Source organism: Mirounga angustirostris, unplaced genomic scaffold (genome assembly GCF_029215605.1).
Source record: "Mirounga angustirostris isolate CCGP_5_RB_7025 unplaced genomic scaffold, mMirAng1.0.hap1 SCAF_8, whole genome shotgun sequence".
Classification (NCBI taxonomy): domain Eukaryota; kingdom Metazoa; phylum Chordata; class Mammalia; order Carnivora; family Phocidae; genus Mirounga; species Mirounga angustirostris.
In genome coordinates, this window is record NW_026991716.1 from 111,695,739 (window position 1) to 111,717,630 (window position 21,892).

General features: G+C 36.6%; 1 protein-coding gene across 1 annotated transcript in view; it reads left to right on the forward strand.

The window, feature by feature from the left end:
• LAMA2 (laminin subunit alpha 2) overlaps positions 1 to 21,892 on the forward strand; it is a 621,471-nt gene that overhangs the window by 416,126 nt on the left and 183,453 nt on the right. The window contains exons 25-29 of the mRNA XM_045865518.3: positions 326 to 505; positions 614 to 802; positions 883 to 1,016; positions 4,548 to 4,665; positions 11,983 to 12,117. Of these exons, the coding sequence (XP_045721474.2) occupies positions 326 to 505; positions 614 to 802; positions 883 to 1,016; positions 4,548 to 4,665; positions 11,983 to 12,117 (756 nt within the window). The remainder of the gene's footprint in view (positions 1 to 325; positions 506 to 613; positions 803 to 882; positions 1,017 to 4,547; positions 4,666 to 11,982; positions 12,118 to 21,892) is intronic.

Genomic DNA, 21,892 nt, shown 5'->3' on the forward strand with positions numbered 1-21,892 from the left:
TCATTTTTCTCTAACTCTTCCCACTTTTAAGTTCTACTTTTTATTAGTGTGAAAGACCAATTTTCACGGATGTTGTAGTTTTCACTGTGCAAAAAGGCAGAAAGACTCATCCCCTGTCCTGGTGGCTCACGATGCACAAGTTTTATTTCTCATCAGAACGAGAATGGGGCTGCAGAGAGACACGCAGTCCCTAACTTAGATTTGCACCAGGATTCTACAAAAATTGGTATTATGAATGGGCCCAGTGCGATCCTAAGAGTCCCCTTAGAAGGGGTGCCCAAAAGATTTGAGCTGAGCGCCCTGCTGTGCTTCGGTGCCCACGCAGGTGACTCTGAAGCCTGAGCAGACCATTCTGCCCCTGGTGGACGAGGCCCTGAAGCACGCCACGACCAGAGGCATCGTTTTTCAACACCCAGAGATTGTTGCACACATGGACCTCATGAGACAGGAACTCCGTCTGGAACCTTTTTATTGGAAACTTCCAGAACAGTTTGAAGGAAGGAAGGTAAGGACAAGAACTTCAAAGTCATAGGAGAACAAAGTAAAATCTGTTTTTGGACTCACGCCATTTGGGGCTTTATCTGACACATCACTCCTCACTTTATTTTGTCAGTTGATGGCCTATGGCGGCAAACTCAAGTACGCAATCTATTTTGAGGCTCGGGAAGAGACAGGTTTCTCTACCTATAATCCTCAAGTTATCATTCGAGGTGGTACCCCTACGCATGCTAGAATTATCATCAGGCATATGGCTGCTCCTCTAATTGGCCAGTTGACACGGCATGAAATCGAAATGACGGAGGTAAGCTTATTAGTTTGGTGCAAGGATGCCAGTGGTTTTGCATTTAGTTTCATCAAAGTGGTTTCTTTTCCTATTAACAGAAAGAATGGAAATATTATGGTGATGATCCTCGAATCAGTAGAACAGTGACCCGTGAAGACTTCTTGGATATTCTATATGATATTCATTATATTCTTATCAAGGCAACTTATGGAAATATCATGAGACAAAGCAGGTAAACTGTAATAGAATTAAAGTTCAATCCTTATTTTAGAGTCCATAGGTAAGATCGATAAGACACCGACAAGAAAGATTTAAGAGTGTTTGGTTTGGGAGTGTGATGACAGAAGACAAGTCAAGGATGGCTTCCAGGTCACCTGGTAGAAGATACTACCATTTCCCCCTAAAACAAAATAGGATGAGAAGCAAGTTTAAGGGGGGTGGGGGGGTGGGGTCAAATTGACCTTTGACCTGGTGAGTTTTAGATGCCAGTCAGAAATTCAGAAGAAAAAGCCCTGCAGGATAGAGATAGATAACTGTTGTGCTATAAATAGATTACAAGATTGCTGAAAAAGTGACCCCCTTCAACCTTCAGGGGAGCCAGGCAGGTCAAGTTGGTCTCATCTTTTCCAACCGTGAGCATTCTCAAGTGTTCATCCCAGTGTGCCCTACAATATTGTCCCTTTCACTGTGCATCATGATGTGAAAAGATTGGGAATCACACCAAATAGAGAAGAACAGAAGAATAGTAAGTCATGGAAGCCAAAAGATGAGAATACTACAAAGGAGTATAGTGTTTTCATGTAACCCAAAGAGGTCAATTAAAATGAGGCTTTTGAGACTGACACTTAGGATCGCACTGGTCCCATTCATAATACCAATTTTTGTAGAATCCTGGTGCAAATCTCAAAGTTTTGAGCTGTGAATGGGACACAGTGGCCCTAACATTATGGGCGTAGACTATTGTTTTCCATGAAGATAAATGTAAAAGAGAGGAATGAGATAATGTCAAAGATCCAAGGATGATTGTTTAATCTGAGTGAGAAGTAAACTTGTTTACAAACCCTGAGGGAAAGGAGTTTGTAGCAAGATATACATTAAAAATAATAGGATAAAGAGAAAATAAATAATGGAGAAGCCAGGAGATTTCAACATGAGCATGCATGATCATTTTCTAGAGTGGAAGGGACAATTTATCCAATGAGATAAAATGAGGAATTGCTCACATGTAGCTAAGTTTCCTACCATGGAGGCAGAAAGGTGAGTTGAGTTCATACAGGTAGTCTCAATTTGTCTGACATGTCAGTTTCTCTGTTATTTCCTGTAAAAATATGGAATCAATAGATGTTTGAAAACAGTCTTATATAATAAATTAGATCAGTTTAGAAAAACAAAACAAAACAAAAAAATTATGAAGGCTTTTATTGGCAAACCAATGAATATATAAATTCTGCATTTCAGATATTTAAACTATACTAAACATAGGAGAAGATTTTTTTTCCTTGTTGCAGAAGATCCATATTGTTCTTCTGATTGTACCATAAGTAGGGGCTTTGGGTAAAAGAATAAATCAAGGATCAAAATTCATTTTCAAATCTGTATTCCTTTGGTGTTCTTTTTATATTTCTCACTTCTAAGATTATTTTATGTGAAATAATTAAAAAATAAAGGTATGTGCCAAAAAATATACTGTCAGCAATAGCATTAATTATTTTAAAATATCAGGTGGCAGAAGCCAAGGCATGTTCGTATGTCATGGAAGACAGCAGGTAACTTTGTGAGGGTGGAAATAATTATTTTGCAAATTCTTCCATGCTGCAGTGAGCTGGGTAGCACACAGAACATTGTGTTAGTGTAACTGATAGAAACAATGTTGTCATGAATTTTTCATTATACTTTCTTTGCTTCCCTCACACTGATTCCCTTTTATGGGGTAAAACACCACCTTTATTCTGGTGCCCCCCCCACACACACCCAGTAAGTCTCTTTCTCTTATCATATTATTCACAGACCTCCCTAAATAAAATTTAGGTTTAAGAGATCATTTTGTGAAGCTTAAGGATAAATAAATAAATACATCACTTGTTCTAGACTCAGTAAAAACTAAAGCCATTGTCTGTCAACAATAAGAATATAAATAAAGCAATGGATCAGCACTTAATTTTCTAATACAGTGGAATTGTGACAACAGTGAAAAATATATTTGAATCTTCCCTCAAAGATAGAACATAATCCTGCATCTTTGTGCAGTTACAAATTTAAAACAGTCTCAGAAGCAGAGAGTTTGAGAGTTTTACATGTAGTTTGAGACTTTGTATATGATGTCAATGCTGACATTGCCTTTTTTTCTTCTCTTACATTCATTTGAAGGATGTAACAACTTTGCATTTCAGCCTTCACTTAAATAGAAGCTTGAGTTTGGCCAAATCCCTGATTCAAGCAAAACAGTTGCTCTTTCAGCTCCTGAGAAAAACCAGGTGCATTGTAGAAATATCTGTTGTTGACATACAATTCAAGTCTTACTCGGTTTTTTAAATACTCACTAGCCTGTTGTGTGCATGCATGTGGGAAAGAAAGGAAGATGATGCTAGTAAGCCCTCATGTTATAAAATACCATCCGATGCCAACAGAGAGGACTCGTGAACAAACCTCAGATGACTTGCTCATTCCCACAGAGAATCCAGGGGAACATAAAGGTAGAGTCTTTCTTACAGGAGGGGAGTGGTTTGTTTATAGATCAAACTGCTCCGTGTACTCTAAGGAGGGAGGAGTGAAATCTGAATTTTAATTGAACATGTGTTTCATAAAGGCTGGCTGGTCTTCCGCCGGCCGATTCCATTCTAGCCAAGTCAGGGTGCGTATCCGTAATTCAGTGTCAATAAAACCTACCTATGCTTGTTATAAAGTTTATGATTCAAGCTCCTTAAGCTATTGGAGGTGACTTTTAGTGAAGCAAAACTATTCATTTTCTCATTTAAAAGTTTATTTGCAGAACATTTCATGTTACCTGTTAGTCAGTCATGAAATAGTCTGAGTTTATGGACCGCATATATTTTTTAATGCATAATTTCAAATGAATGTAAAAGGTATCAACATTTTCACTAGGAATGTATTTTTTTTTTCAATTTTAAGGACCTTTCTACCAATAGGAAAGGTGAGTTAAGTTAGTTGAAGGGCTTATTTAATAAAATTAACAAAATCACTGATTTGAATAGTTCTTTATCTTTTCTCCAGTAAGATCAATATTACTGGATTATGTTCAATCATTTTCTAGACGGTTTTCTAAAGTTCTTGAAAGGACATTCAGAGACTCAAAAGGAAGAAATCGGGCTAGTTATAAATTAAAAGCAATTTCACTGGTGACTACGGGAGATATTCTAATGGGGAATGACCTTGGTTTGTCTGTTGGAAGGAATATAAATGTCTAATTAATTGGCCATGTCTACCTGAAGCCACTCACATTTTAAAATGTGGGGAAAAAGATCTTTATAATAACTTCTCAACAGGACATCAGACATCTAATTTACTAAACTCCTTATGATTTATGTGAATATTTTGCTAATGTGTAATCTCAGCCTTTGAGGAAGCAAAGATGCAGGACTATGATGTGGCATGTGAGTCCCTGGAATTTAGGCAGCTTGAAAACAATAGGACAAGCTTGAGGTTATTGACAAAGACCCGAGAAGACTCCTTTTGTAGGCTTGGGTGCTTGCTATGTGAGCTTAATTTACTGGTGTGATAATCTAAATGTACTCACTGTTTGCAGGATTTCTGAGATCTCGATGGAGGTAGCCGAGCAAGGGCACCTAACAGCCGTGACTCCTCCAGCTCGCTCAATAGAAAGATGTGATTGTCCCCCAGGCTATTCTGGTTTGTCCTGTGAGGTAAGGGGCTACCGCTAACCTGCATAAGCTCAACTCATCTAACCAGCCAAATGGAAATACTTCCAGAACTATCTTGGCTACAATCAGTTTTCCTTGTTCATGCATATCCTTAACCTATTTTTTGTTTTTAACCCTCCGCTCACATCATGAGACACAGTAAGATGAGGATGGTGTTATTGTGACCCAGAAGTAGGAATCACATCTGAAGGGAAATATTTGATGAAAATTAAAAGATTTGTAAAAATACGGAGCGGTCAGGAAATAAGAATGTTTTCATAAGGCACCTTTATTATATCTGAGCTATTTTCTCGGCACCTCTTCTGAATGGCTAAAGACATTTAAGCTGCAATGATTATGAGATAGGATTATATTGGGTTTTGAAAGATTGTTTTTGTATGGAACATGGAACGAAATGTAGGCACTGAATAGCAGACTGTTTCCTTCAACATAACCTTCCCAGAAGGACGTATATTTTTCCCACAATGCCACTATCATCCAGTCGTTATATTTTTAAAGATTGCTTATTTTGCTCTCTGGGATTTTCCTTTGATTATCTTTAGAACTGGTATATTTTCTAGATCTTTATCCTCCGGAAGTCTATTTAATTTTTGTGAATATTAAATATCAATAGGAAGAGTATAATATAGGGGAAAGTGGGATGGATGGGAAACTGGACTGGTTTGAATCTCGACTTCACCATATACCAGGACTGAGACCTTGCACCATTTACTAAACCTCCAAGCCCCTTACTGCCACCACACTTGCTTCTCTCCTGCAGACCATAGTCCTCCCCACAGTGCATCCAGGATCTGCTCCAGTCCTGCAGTGTAGATGCCTTCCTGGTAGGCACATTGGTTGGGGCCCACCGCATAGTTGGTTAGATATTCTTAATACCTCTCCTACCTACAGCTGATGAATCATATGAAGATGAAACGACCTATGACCCTAAAGCACTATTACGGTACCTGGCAGTAGTCAACGTTGGTTGATGTTAGTAGTGTTACTATGGAATAATTAGTTATATATCCATGCATTGATTTCTTTACAGAAAATGTACGCATCTTTTGTAAATAGGATTTGAGGAGTTTGGGTAAGTATGGCTCGTAAGGCAGATGGTGGCACCAGCTCAAAACTAAAGTAACTTAAAAATAATGAATATAACTATCTTGAAATGTAGCATGCTATGATGAAAAGAAAAGGAGTTTGGTTTCAGTGATTCCTCCCTAGCTCCACCACTCGGGCAGGGCATTCACTCTGTTTGTTGCTGGCCCTTAGGACTTTCACCTGTAGAATCATAATGAGGATTGATTTAAATGAAAATATGTGTGTGAAAGCCCTATTAATCTGAAATGCTATTCAACTTAGTTACCATTATATAAATTCCATGCTGTTCAGAGAACAAGTTCATAAGAATAAATGCAAGTATCTGTAAAACACACTTGGAATAATTTCATAACTTTGTGGCTGCTCTGAAAGGCAATATTCATATGAATGTGTCTATTTTGGTCTAATAAATAGTCAAATAACCCACCTCATTGTGAAGTCATAACTCCTACCTATACATATATGTACTTGTACACATACTAGTAGGTGTATTTATTGCGTTTATATGCACAACCAACCAAAATACACAGATGCACACAGTGTAGATGTGAACAATGAGACAATGAATGTGGCGCATATAAAACATGCTACCTTTCCAATGAGCATAAAAGACTTAAAGACGGAGGACAGAAAGAACTTGAGATTTTTCTACAAGTAGAATTTTATCCCAAGAAGCGTTTGGCTATACTGTGGGTTTACTGTGTGACCTTGGTCAGTTCTTTAGTTGTTATAGGCCTTAGTTGCTATATAGTTATCCAATCTATAAAATAACAGGTTGGGTTTTGAAGTTCGCAAATTCTCTGGCTCTGCAATATTATTTTGCCATAAAAGGTATTGCATAAGTAGTCAAGATTGACCTTTCGCCGTCTTAAAGAGAAAGCTACCACAGCTATATTTTTTTCTGCATGTATTTAAAAGAATACTGTTCACTTACAAATAAAAATGTGAGTAGAGGAGCAAATTATTTTAACGCGGTCTACCTTCCATTCCGGATTTTGAATGTTAAAAGCTCTTTTTGCTGTGATTGGTAGGCTTTTTAAATAACATATTCTAAAACATGCTTTTCCATTAATCTTAGTAATTTTCCATCATTATGTGAAAATATATATTAGCACAAATAAAGAAACTGATAAATGAAGAAGATTAAGAAAACTAGGAACACATACAAACCAGCATCTGCTTTGGTGGCTTCGTCCATGTCCTCTGAATTTCACTTACGCTCCTATTTACAGACAATAATTACAGTAATATCCTAGTGTTGAGATTATGGGGCTAAAGGCCTACCTCTCATAATAAGGTGCCTGAGGTGCTCTCCACATCCCATTGCCTCTAATCCATTATACATCTTATTTATAATTCATCTTGATTCTAAAGTGTAACTGCCCAAGCATAAAATCTAATCATCAAAGCAAGAGCTAAGGACAGTTTTGAAATAATACCTCCCATTCCAGTAACATATGCTTTGGGTCATGAATACACAAAGCAATTCCTTTACAGTACTTTTGCCAAATGTATGGTATTCTAGAGACATTTGCATTTACAAGCTCTTCATTTCCTGTTTTTACCCAAAATGTGGTTGCAAACCAACAGAATTAAGTGTTCGTTACTGCTGAAAGTAGAGCGAACTGTGAAGACACTTAGCCTTTGCTTGTTACCTCTCATCTTGTAATGCTTCGGCCCTATTCATTGAGAATGTTAGTTCTAGAAATGCCCACTTATTACAATCTATGATTTGGTGTAAAGATGAGATTACCTTTAGAAGTCAAATAGAGGACTCATTTTCCTTATCACGTTTGTTGGTGTGGGAGCCATTGAGTTTCTCACCATTGTCTGAGTTCACATGATTGCCTGACTGACCTAAACTGACCTAAACTCAGGTTAGGTTGTATGTAGAAATGGAAATAGTCAGCACTGAGTATATGGTTCTCTGCAATAAGATCATGGTGATCAAACAGTTGCAGATGATTTCTAGATCGTATGTTGCGCAGTTCAGCCTCTGTCTCCTCACCCTCATGTTATAATAGGGGGCTCACAGTTGAATGGCTGCTGTCTACCGGGTCACCATTCAAAAATAATTTTTTACATCTCCCCAAAATGTATACCTATTATCAACTCATAAAACTCAAAAGACAAAATCGTGAAAATAGACTTTTCTTCTTCCATACACACATCTCTTGGGATACTCTTTACCACTTTTGTTATATGTGGAAGATCCAAAGACTCTTTTCCTGTGCACAAAAATATTGAGGCACATGGTATGGGTAAGTAGGCAGACATGGATATTCTGTTACCCAATGCAATGTAGAACAATTACTGTTGTTTCTATTTTTAGTCTGTCTTCAATGACTATATTTAAAAAATTATGTGGAATAGAGGCATCTATGTTGATTTATTATATGTAAAGCACTAAACATACATCATCTTCTTTAATCCTCACAACAACCTTATAAAAGAAAAAAACAACTTACCGTTTACTGAATGCCTACTGTATCCTGCACAACATTTCCTAATATACCTACACCAACACTGAATATGTATTATGACCCCCATGTTATGGATGAGGAAATGGAAGCCAGGCAGGTTACAAAACCTGCCCACGACCACACAGCTAGAAAACAGCAAAACTGCAATTTGAGCCCAGTTAAGTCTGTTTCAAAAAACCTGGATGCACTTACATACTCAATTCTGATGTTCTACAAGATCCTTATGTTCCAGGTGAGGAAACTGCAGCCCTCAGTGTTCAACACCTGCGTAAAATTATATTAGTGAGAGCTGAACAAGAATGAAACTGAGGATTGCCTGGTTGCAAAACCCGCATGAAGGTATAAGATAGGGTTTCCATTGGCAACAAGCACAAGTGTTCTTGTTAAAGTCTGAGGAGAGAGGTGGGAAATGTTGTGTAACTCTGCACCTGGAGCTGTGGCTTCTCTATTCTCTTTGTCTCCATCCTCCCACATTTTTATGCAATTCAAACATTTTGAGATTTGAACATTTTGATGAGATGCCATATTATGAAAATAAAGATAGAAGGACTGCAGAAGACAATTGTGCTATGAATAACTTTAGCACAAGGAAAGAGAACTTTGGAAAAGTTTGAGTTAGAAAAAAAAAGGGGCAGTGTTTATTTGCTTTTTTTAAATTCTCCATTTTGTTTCAGAAAGGATTGTAGACAGGACTTGAAAAAATAGCTATTATCTTTCCTCTTTTTATTCCAACTCAAGCATAATCATTCTCATAAATGTTGCCCCAGTTCACTGAGAACATCTGATATTGAAAAACTTACAAAAATACCAAAATGTGGAAAGAATAAATACAAAAAGGATCCAAGAAAGGAGGGGATTAAGATGAAATGAATACATCCAGTTCCTTTAAAGAGTGTTTTAAGGTTCTAACTCTTGCATTGTCTCTTGCTTTGCTAACTCTTAGAAATTTGATCTAGCAGGACATAAAATTTAATCTAGAGTGTTAGAACTAAAAGAAGATTCAGAAATCATCTGAGTTAATACACCTGCTCATTTGTGGGGTGGGGAAACCACATCTCTATGATGCCATGCAACTTGCCTGTATCCCTTAGAAAAAACTAACTTGTAAGATCAAGGCTTCCATATTCATTTGCATCACAGTATTGGAGTCTGTATGCCTTTTAAAAGGCACACATTACCAGCAGAGAGTGAGGAGCATGCCAGTGATTCTCAATTCTGGCTGCTTCTTAGACCTATCTAGGAGTTTTAAAACAAACTCTGGCCCTGATCTCCAACCAATTAAATAAGAATTTCTAGAGGTGGGCGTGCCTGGGTGGCTCAGTCGGTTGAGCATCCAACTTTTGGCTTCAGCTCAGGTCATGATCTCAGGGTCGTGAGATCGAGCCCCACATGAGGCTCCCCGCTGGTTGGGGAGTCTGCTTGAGATTCTCTCTCCCTCTCCCTCTGCCCCTCCCCGCTCTCTCTCCCTCAACTAAATAAATATTTTTTTTTAATTTAAAAGTTAAAAAAAAAAGAATTTCTGGAGGTGGAACCAGGCATCAGTATATAAAACTCCTCAGATGATTCTATGTGCAGCCAGGGTTGGGAACCACAAAGATAGGCCTAGAGGGTTCAACGCAGAGCTCCAGTGGGAGCTCAGGCTCAGACTCCCATTACAGGTGCTTTTCGGCTTTGTCCTGCTCTCTCCCGGGAAGAGTCATAGTTATATGGGTAATTGGGTGTGTGTTACAGTAAACTTCACCTGCCCCGCTCACCTTCAGGTTTCAGTATATAACACTGAATTTCATGTAATTCCTCAATGAAAAGTCCTGTTTCTGAACTTTATTCTTCCTCTGAGACTTGTCTTGAACTTCTGTTTGAGGTATAAAATGGAGCTAGAAAAACTGTCTATTTGTGTGATTTTCACATTCACACACACAGACACAGACACTTAGAGACACACACACACCTACACACACCTACACACACACACACACACACCCAAGCAAATACACCAGTAAAATAACAATAATTATATAGGTATCCAAGGATGAAATCCATGTAAAGAAAATCCAGTTTTATTCTATAATCAGCATACTAAAGAACTGGAGCAACTCATACTGTGAAATATTTTTAAATACACTTTGAATGGTTTCTTCAGTTTCTTAAATCAATTCCTCAGCCATAATTTCTAGGCCTTATTTGGTAACAATAGCGATATGAACCTTGATTTTAAATAATATGAATAAACTTATTAAAATATATGATTAAGTCCACTATAAAACAAATGAGACTCAAAATATTTTGAATACTATTCCCGATTTTCTTTATCAGCTTGCTCAAAGCTGGGACATTATTTAATCTCATTAAAATATCTTATAGGCTATGATAAAAGCAGAGAGACTCTTAATTGAATGCTTAATTGAGGTGCTTTTGCAGTATCCAAATCAAAATAAGCGAGGGAGTGTTGACTATTGATCTTTTTCTTTCTCCAAGGAACATTTTTGTATATACCACTCTGGATGACCTAGTCCAGAACCAAAAGAACTCAGAGGCATTGGGAAGTTCTTTTTTTTTTTTTAATTTTTTTTATTTAAAGATTTTATTCATTCACTTGAGACACAGAGATACAGAGAGAGAGCATGAGCAGGGGGAGAGGCAGAGGGAGAGGGAGAAGCAGGCACTCCGCTGAGCCAGGAGCCCAATATGGGGCTCGATCCCAGGACCCTGGGATCATGACCCAAGCCGAAGGCAGACGCTTAACCATCTGAGCCACCTAGGTGCCCCCACTGGGAAGTTCTTAACGCATATGTATTTTTCCTGCTTATTCGGCAATCATTCTTTCATCAACAGGAGCAAGATATCCTGTGGAAAAAAATCCTACATAGCTAAGGTGGTAAAACGATCCCTTTATAATCTTCATTGGGATCTGAAGAACTAACTCTTATTTCTCACTCATAAATCAAACAATGTCTGATAAATGTGGTAGCTTTGCATACCAAGAGGACTGAGCCTGGAACCCAAGACCTTTCTCATTCCCTCCGGGGCTATGGGCTTCCTTCTCAAAAGCCAGAGATGTTTCTTTGATACATTTGCATAATAAACCCAAATGAAGATGGAAGTCTTGATTCTGCATATGTCAGCTTTCCTGGAAGTTTTCTGTTTGCTCTCAGATTTTTATTGCAAAATGAAAAAAAATAGATCAGGGAAAGAGAAATTTTATTGGTGGTCTAATATTCCTAAGACATGAGAATTTTGAATTTCTTGCTTTTATCGTCTTTAAATTATATCGATATAAAAAATGCAACTGCGACACTTTTCTATTTATTTAATATTTCTCTGAGTCTCATTAGACATTAGCTAATTATCCATCAAGCATAGCAGAAGCAGACTTTAGGTTGTCAAGGACACTGGAATTCTCTCTTTAGTCCAAATGACAATTTTATTTAAAAACAAACCTCTTTCTCAAGAAAAAGATTAAAAAGATTATTTGAAGCTTTTTCAGATTGAGTGGTATATGCAAATGACAGCCCTCCTTTGCTAAGGTCCGAGGTCTTGGATGCTTCCTGTATATGTTAAGGACCACACAGAAATACACATTTGGAATCAAAACTGGCCCTTGTGTTTATAAGTGGTATTACCTTTAATGCAGGTAGGGGGAAAGAAGTCCTTTTTCACCCCTGAGGAACCCAAGTATTGCTAAACCAAGGTTTATAACTTGACTGTCCTAATTGCTTTCCTTTTCTTCTAGACATGCATGCCAGGATTTTATCGACTGCGGTCTGAGCCGGGTAGCCACACTCCTAGACCAACTCTGGGCACCTGTGTTCCATGTCAGTGTAATGGACACAGCAGCCTGTGTGACCCTGAAACCTCCAAGTGCCAGGTATTTACCACGTCTTTCTTGACTAAGGCCCCTGTGATCATTTATCTTTATACATGCTCAGATAGCATGTGCAGAGGTGAGTGAGCTAAACGGCAGGGAACTTGTGTATGTGTGTGTGAAATAAAACGTGGGAAAAAAAGACATTTACCATATTATACATTTTTTAAAGTAATTAAAAATTGATCATTGCAAAAACCACTGCTCATGTCAAGAAATAAAATATTAACAGTATTTTAGGAGAACACCTGAGGACACTACTATTTATTTAAAATCATACGAGGGCTTTTTTTCTGATTACATGCAAAAATAAACATATAAAAAAATCTGGAAATTATAAAAAAGTATTAAAAAAAGATAAAAGTCATCTAAAATTCAACATAAACATTTAATATTTTTGGTATTTTCTATGAATTTTATGCATGTGTTTATAAATAAGATTCATATAATACCATAGGTGCCATTTTATGTTCTGCTTTTTAAATATACCTATTATGAGCATGTTATGTTGCTGGATGTTCTTTGAAATCTTAAGTCTTTGATTAGATTACGAAATCCCTATTTCCCCCCTCTCTTGCAGCATCACTTCTTGGTTTCTTTGCTATCTTAAAAAAAATAATAGTAAAAATAAAAACAAAAAACAAAACAAAAATAGGGGCACCTGGGTGGTTCAGTTGGTTGAACGATGGACTCTTGGTTTCTGCTCAGGTTATGATCTCTTATCAAAGACTAAAGATTTAATTTAAGCACTTAATTTAGCCCATAATTTAACCACTTCCCGTAGAATTCCAGCTGCTCTTGTTGTTGTTGTTGTATTCATGCTAACAGCCTGCCCTCCACCACTGCTATCCACCTTGGAACAGTCAGGACTCTCAAGAAATTCAGGTTTGCCATGTCACGACATAGAGTTCCCCAGACTCTAATCCTCACCCAGGTCTGGACATCAGATTTGCTAAACCCATTTCCCACCTCTCCTCATCTACTGAAACCCCTCCAGTGAGGCTTCTGGAACTCAAAGTAGAAGCTCAGCAAACCCCCCCCCCCATATTCTCCCTCTTTGTTTAATATTCTCTTTGTTTTGCTGTCCCCAACATACTGCTCCCCCTAGAGCCCTCCAAGTGGTAGCTCTTGCCTCACACTCTTCACTTCCACTGAGTCTGAAGGCAGGTATCCTTGCTCCTCACTGCCGCTTTCCTATCATCCTCCTTTCTCCCCCATAACAACACATGGCTTTGAATCTCATGCCCCCATCTATTTGCCCACTACACCTGCTCATCGATGTTCTCTCCTAACCCTCAGGTCATTCACCTCATTCCTTGAAGATTTTTCCTTTGTATCTTTGCCATTCTCTCTAGCACTATTCCTATCATAATTCTTGGTGATTTTAATGTTCGTGAAATTAACTCTTCCATACCCTTAACTCTGCTTTTCCTCACTCCATGTTGCTATTCTAGAACTTGTCATTACGAGAAACTGAAATGCCTCCACAGTCTCAAGGTCAGCTGACCTCTTCTTCAACCACCATCTCTTTTCTTTCCAATTCACTTCTTCTTGATACATCAACTCCAACCTTTTTAGTCTCACCATTGATGCTCACACCTTTTCATTGTTCCTTAGCCCCTTCATGCCCTCACTTTCTCAACCAGCTTAATATTCACAGCCCTTCATTAGTATAGCTGCCTTGTAATGTTCATTTCTCTTGCTACTCCTTTATTTTCACTCAGTTAATTCTAACGCTTGTTAAATCCTACTGTTCCACACCTATGCCTTCTAAGCTGAATGTGGCTGATGAAAAACAACTATGTTTTCTAGTCTCATCATAAATTCATTATCACTCACTTCAGATCAACCCTTTGTGCTCCTCTGCAATCATATCACTTTACTTCAGTCCATTTCCTCTCCCACATTTCTGGATGATTATTTCATACCTTCCCCTTCCTCTTCAAGTCCTCAAACCCCTCCGCCAATCCTTCTCCAGACTTAATCTCAATTGATGGTCATGCTTTTATTTCATTGAAAGATTAGAAGTAGTTGGAAGAGAACTAATAGGATCTTCCATTACCGCATGCACCCACCTTTCTGCATCTCTGTGCAGTTACTCCAACTCTTCCATCATTTTAGATGAACTTTTCTTGTTTCTAGAAAAGACCAAGTCTGCACTTATGCTCTAGATCCCAGCCCTTTCTCCTGCTCAAAGACATCATTCTGCCCATCCCTATTTCCCCTCTCTCTTGCAGCATCACTTTTTGGTTTCTTTGCTATCTTAAAAATAATAGTAAAAATAAAAACAAAAAAACAAAACAAAAATAGGGGCACCTGGGTGGTTCATTTGGTTGAGCGATGGACTCTTGGTTTCTGCTCAGGTTATGATCTCATGGGTCCCCCATGTGCATGTGTGTGCATGTGCTCTATCTCTAAAATAAATGGATGAATTTTTTTTTTAAGATTTTATTTATTTTAGAGAGAGAGCATGGGTGTGTGCAAGGGGAGGGGCAGAGGGAGAAGGAGAGAGAATCTTAAGCAAACTCAGTCACAGTGAGCATGGAGCCCCACTCAGGGCTTAATCCCAGGACCTGAAATCATGACCTGAGCCAAAATCAAGAGTCAGACATCTAACCAATTGAACCACCCAGGCACTCCATAAATGGATGAATCTTTTAAAAAATAAAATAATAAAATAAGATAAAAATAAAAACAAACTCTCTTGACTTCACTTTCCCTCTTGACTTCTACCACTTCATTCCTCTCCTTATATACAGTAAAGAGTTGTTTATACTCTCTCTAGTTTCTCTCCTCCATTCTCTCTTGAATTACTAAAACGAGACTTTTACCTCTACCACTATACTGAAACCAGTGACTAATATTCAGCTATCAGCCTTCATCTTTCTTGATCAATCAGCAGCATTTGCTACTCTAAAGCATCCATTCTTCTTTAAAGTTTTTGTTCACTTTGCTTCCCTGGACATGCCGTTCCAGGGATTTCTAAACCAGGTGACTACACCTTCTGTCTTTGCTATATTTTCCTCCATACTTGAAATCTACATACTGGGGTTTCCAGGATTCAATCCTTGGAACAGTTTGCTTCTCTAACTTATACTCATTCTCATGGTGATCTTACCCAAGCACATGCCTTTCAGTACCTACACTGAGAGACCATGGTATTTACCATTGTTTCTATGATTAAATTTTAGATCCAACTCCTTAATCTCTCTAGAATTTATTGTGGTATGAAGAGATATCTTTCTTCAAATATTATTATTTTATTATTTTATTTTATTTATTTTTACTTATTTTATTTAAATGCAATTAGTTAACATATAGTGTCAGATGTAGAGTTCAGTAATTCAGTAATAGCATATAACACCCAGTGCTCATTACTTCACGTGCCCTCCTTAATTCCCATCACCTATTACTTTAAAGAAACATTTATTTATTAACATTTCCTTTATTAACATTTATTAACATTTCCTCCTTAATACATTATGGTATCTGAATATATACACATTTGTTTTATCCATATTAAGATATGTTTAAAGGATCATCTATTCTGTACTATTTACCTTCTAGTTCTTATTATAGTGTTCTGATCACCTTCATTTTATACTAAGTTATAATATCTGAAAAATTAGGGGTGCCTGGCTCAGTCAGTTAAACATCTGCCTTTGGCTCAGGTCATGATCCCATAGTCCTGAGATCAGGCCCCATGTCGGACTTCCTGCTCAATGGGGGTCTGCTTCTCCCTTTGCCCTTCCACCACCTCCTCCCCCTGCTCATACTCTCTCTCTCTCTCTCTCTCAAATAAATAAATAAAATCTTTTTAAAAAATCTGGCAAACTCAGGCCCTTTCTTCTTCTTTTTCTAATTTTTTGACTAGATGTAATTATGTATTCTTCCAGATGACATTCTGATTCAGTTTCAATCTCTTCACCAAAAAGTGTTACTGGAATTTTTATTGGAATGGCATTAAACCTATGTGTAAAGAATTGCTGTCTTTACAATATCCAGTTATCTTCCCTCAACCGAGGTGTATAATACTCTTTTCTATTCAAAACATTTTGTGTCTCACAGTATACTGTTTTTATTATTTCCTGTATAGATTATGTGTTTCTTATATTAAAGTTATTTCTATGCATCTTACATTTTTACTTCAATGGTGAATGTTACATTTTTTTCTGTTTCAATATATTCACATCGCTTCTCGGCCTTTTGGCTAAGATCAAGTGTTTCAATATATTCACTAACTTGTCGTTACTGATAAACATTAACAGAATAGATTTTTGATATCCAACCACTTTGTTTTTAGTTCTAGAAGTTTCTCAGTTGATTCTTTCAGTTATTTTTATATTTACAATAATATTATTTACAGATCGTTGTAATTGTGCTTTTTCTTGCCAGAAGGTGTACCTAGTATAATAATTTTACGTTTTTGCCTTAAGTCTTCTAAAAATATTAAATAGGAGGGTAATCAGCTTCCTCTCCTATTCCTAATTTTAATATGAATGCCTCAAGTCTTTTGCCACAAAGTATGACGTTGGTGGTTAGCTGAAGATAGATATTCTTTACCATGTCGAGAAAACTTCTTTTTATTCCTGACTTCTTAAAGATATTCCCTTTCAGTCAGGATAGGATATTGAAATTGATTATGTGCTTATTTGTGAGGAGTAGAGTAAAGGAAAAGATGCATTAAAGATACGCATTTTGGATATGATCATATATTTCTTTTTACCTTAAACAGAATGATGAATGATATTATTGACTAGATGAATAAGTGAATAATATTAACCATCCTTGAATTCCTGAAACAATTATTATTTGCTCAGTGTAGTATTCTCCCTCTAATCTGCTGGCTTGTAAAATTCAATAAATAATTCAAGAGAGGGGATTAATTTATACATCTTAAGTGAGAATTAAATGCATTGTTTCTTCTTATGTAATCTTCACTGGTATTTCTTAGCAGGGCTATATTTAATTCATATGTTTTTTTTTTAAGATTTATTTATTTATTTTAGAGAGAGAAAGAGAAAGCGTGAGTGAGGGGAGGGGCAGAGGGAGAGGGAAAGAAAGAATCTCAAGCAGACTCCATACTGAGTATAAAGCCTGACACAGGGCTCGATCTCAACACCCTGAGATCATGACCTGAGCTGAAATCAAGAATGGGACACATAGCTGACTGAGCCACCCAGGTGCTCCCATATGATTAATTTTAAAACATTCATAAAGGATACAGTTTAATTTCATTTTTTTTAGGATAAAAATTGTCTTTATATTGTCCTCTTTAGAACAATTGGCTATTATAGCTATTTTTATGCTACAGGTCTATCTTTTTGAGATATCCCCAGATGAAGTGAAAAATAAATAAGTGTGCAATCACACATGCACAGCTAGTATAAATTTCTGTGCTCTGAATTTTTATATTTTCCTTCAGGGAACATATATAAGTTTTGAATTTAGGCAACTTTGTTCATCTTTGAAATAACCCCAGGAGGCCAATAGGAAATAGCTATTATTACTCTGATGCTATAACTGAGGAAACCTGAAGCATACTGATTTATTTTCTATGTGTAGTATGGATCCCAGTTTAATATCAATGCCATTACACAGAGCAATGCCCTCAACTTTGGGTAGAGTGATCATAAGCATGACTCTGGGGTCAGACTGCTTTGGTTCCAATCCTCACTTCATCTTTTATGGGCTGTGGGAGCCCAGTCAGTTATCTTAAGTCAGTGAGGTCTTAGTTTCCTCATTTATAAAATGAAGATAATAATAGTACCTACTCAAAGTTTTTGTAAGGATTCAATGAAATATTGTATAAAGGGTGTGGAACACTACTTAGTCCATGGCAAGTTCCAGAGAAGTGATAGTGATGGTGATGATGATGATGATGAAGAAGAAGAAGATAGTAATTACCATACATGTTATCCACCATTTATAGTCTAAGAATCAATCAGATAATAAATAATCAAAACATGTAAAAATCATTATCAGCGCTATGCTAGATTTCCTCACTTTTTCTTTATATCTTTCTTCAAAAATATGGAGTAGAGAAGAATAACACTATAGAAAACTTTACGGCCTAAGCATTTCAACTTTTAAATAAAATCCACATCACTTTGTAACGATTCTCTTCATAATTCCTAATGAGACTTATCAGAGAACTGTTGCTTCACTCGAGGCATTAATATATCCTACACATAGACATGTTACTACCAATAGCTCAGTGACTATTGTCCCTTGAGGAAAATTTTCTTCCAAATGGAAGAGCAAACCTATGTGATATTGAACCCCAAGCCAAGGGGAAGCAGAGGTGAGGGAGCAAATGTTAATCAGTAGACACACAAACACCCAATAGACAATCTCAGGTAGGTAGATAGGTAGGTAGGTAGGTAGGTAGGTAGATATAGATAGATAGATAGATAGATAGATAGATAGATAGATAGATAGATAGATAGATAGATAGATAGTTTTTCCAAGTTGATGTAATACACACATCTATATCTATCTATATCTCTATCTATACCTTTCTGGATATATTATCACTACACCCCCATGGTTAGTATTATTTTTGCAAAATTTTTAAAGAGAATATTAAAAATTCTCATCTAGCTCAAATAACTTTTTGAAGACCAAATAATTTGTGAAAATATTATTTTCACTCTATCACAATTCTTATTTTAAAATGAAAAGAAAAAAAATCATTATTGATCAGCTCTGTTGTCTGAAACCACCAGCATCTATGATTAAGCGGTTAGCCCTGTATTTGGTAAAGAGACTCATAACTAGAATCTACTGTGTTTAAGATACTTTATAAACACTATCTCATTGAATTTATCTAACAATCTGACCAAAATAGGGATAGTTAGCATTTTATTACAACTCTGAAAGTTAATGCTTAGAAAATTTCAGTAACCTACAAGCCTTGGCTAAAGTATTAGAATCAGGTTTCAAATCCACTATAAAATGCTATCTACAGACTGTGAGAGAGAGTAAACACACTGTTATCTGATTAAATGATTTGATTTTGAAGGCCTAGAATTCCATCCTAGAGTACTGATAGAATCTGCAAATATGATTAAGAGCCATGTATGAAAAATATTTGCAAAAATCATGGAATTATGAAATTTGCCATAGGATGGAAAGCTGTGAAATGCTACTCCAGGTTTATAAGGGAAAGTAAATTGTAGCAAACATTGATTTTTGATCTCCAGTAAAACTTAAGGATTGCTTACTTAACTAATATCTGTTAAGTGTAGAAAAAATAGTGCTCATTAGGTTCACTCAAAATAAAACATATCAGACTAATTGCTAGATTACTGTATGTATAAATCTGAGATCCTTCCTGAATCTCATTATGATATCAAATTCATCAGGAAGTGTGATAGGTCATATCTCAAATTCAGCAAAAATAGTAACAGCCCCCAAATGTTCAACCCTATCTACATATGTGCCAGGACCAAGGCTGATCATTATAGATAGATTTTTTTCTCACTTATTCTTACAGTAAACTTATGTGACAGATAGGATTGTTCCCTCTTTTACAGTTGATAAACTAATGTTGACAGAAATTAAATAATTCGCTTACATCATAAGCCGCTAAAGATCAGATCTATGATCCAAACTCTGGTTTGTTTAAATAGGCATTTGACAGAATGTTTCATGATATTTTCACAAACAAGTTTGAAGAGATATCTGGGCCAGATAGTAATCAGTTAACACGTTTAATGACTGTAGAAGTTTCTCTACCCCTGAAGAATATGTCCTGGGTTCTAGGTTCATATCTCCAATGATGAGACATAGGCTTTGTGTTTCACCCCATCCTGTTCAAAATCGTGATCAGTGATCTGGATGAGATGTATCAAATAAAGCTGGAAGTGTAATCTAATGTATTAGATGGTGGTCAAGAAGCTAAAAGAGCCTGACAGGTGGAAGTATGAGCCACAATTAACAAGATGAAATTAATATAAGAGTTTCTGAACTTAGGGAGGCTCACTTGTTCATTCATTCTTGTGGCACTTAAATATTTCCAATGCGTAGGTATTGCAGTAGGTGATGAAAAGATACCAAGATGAGGAAAGCAGAGGCCTTGCCCTCTAGGAGCTTATACTTTAGTGCTTAGGGAAAGAGCAGAGAAAATGACGTGTAGTAGCAATTCCTGTGAAATAGGAGTTTTTACTTGACTGCAGAGTCATGTATCCAAGATCCAGATGAGGGAAGGGAATATAGTCACTATATTTGCAAATCACAGGTAGAGACTTTAATATCTATTTTAAGAGAAATTCTGAGTGATCAAGATTATTAAATGTTTAACTTGAAGAGATTTAGAAGTAATAGTATTTTGTAGACATTTGAGGACTTGTCTTGGGAAATGGGAATTAGACTTAATCTTCATAGCTTCAGAAGGCAGATCTTGGATCATTAACTGAAAATCAGAATGAGATATGTTTTCATTCAACATAAGGAAAAAATTCATAGCTTATAATTGTACAAGATGAAAAAGGCTGCCTTATAAGGATCATTCATTCAATAACGTATTTAAAAAAAGGTGGGGAGGCATCCCTTTAAGGAAAGAAGACTAAGTTAAGCAACTTCTCACCTCAGATCTAAGGTACTATATAATATTAATGTTATATTATTTTGATTTAGTAGAAGGAATATATACCACCAGTTTTTCCATGTGCAAAAAAATACAAATATCATATATCCTAATCTGTTATTGAAAAGGTACTAGAACATATAATATCACTCTTGAGAATATAATTAAACTTCTTGTTAGACATCTGAAATATAGGAATTTTTCCTAAAGATTAATTTCTTTTTTTAAATTTTTTTAAAGATTTTATTTATTTATTTGACAGAAAGAGACAGCGAGAGAGGGAACACAAGTAGGGGGAATGGGAGAGGGAGAAGCAGGCTTCCCGCCAGGCAGGGAGCCCGATGTGGGGCTCGATCCCAGCACCCTGGGATCATGACGGGACCCGAAGGCAGACGCTTAACAACTGAGCCACCCAGGTGCCCTGAGATTAATTTCTGTACAAGACGAATATTGTGTCTCAAAGTAGACAGGAAAGTCATATGAAAGGTGTGTGTCAAAAGTTTCAAAAATAGCATCATGATTTATGTGTTGTGTTTGTGGACCTAACCAGAACATTTGATTTCGTTAACCAAGTTTAGTATGTCAGTAACCTGTGAAAGACTGACTGTCCAGAGAAGGTTAAAATATTTGCTTGATCTGTGAAGAAAGTATATAGAGTTGTAGGTATAAGAGCAGCAAACCATATTTTTGAATCTCTGTATTTCTGGTAGTGATCAATATTATCTAAGTGTTTTGAGTCAATTATTAATGCTATATTAGGTTACATAAAATAATTCATTATGCAGTGGGTTTATTTTTACAAAAGCAAAGTGCTGATAATTGTTCAAGAGCCTATATATTTTTTTGGCACATGTTTATTCACATAGCTATAAAATATGTCCTTAAAACACTCCCTGGTTAACTTACCATTTGACACCTTGCTGAATGATTTAGACTGGAACGTATGGGTAATTTATCCTGGAACCATCTCTTGCCATGCTGTACTTAAATATGGAATGGTTATTTTATTGCTAAAATGCTGGTTCCTTTGGATGGCTGAATAAAAGAAGATCATGGTACTTATATAGCAAATCCTAATTCAGAATACAACAAATTATCTTATTCTGTTAACCACATTTCTATAAAGTCATTAGACTTGAAACTTGGCCTTTTTCATCTTAAGAAGACTGACCAGTTTCATCTATACTT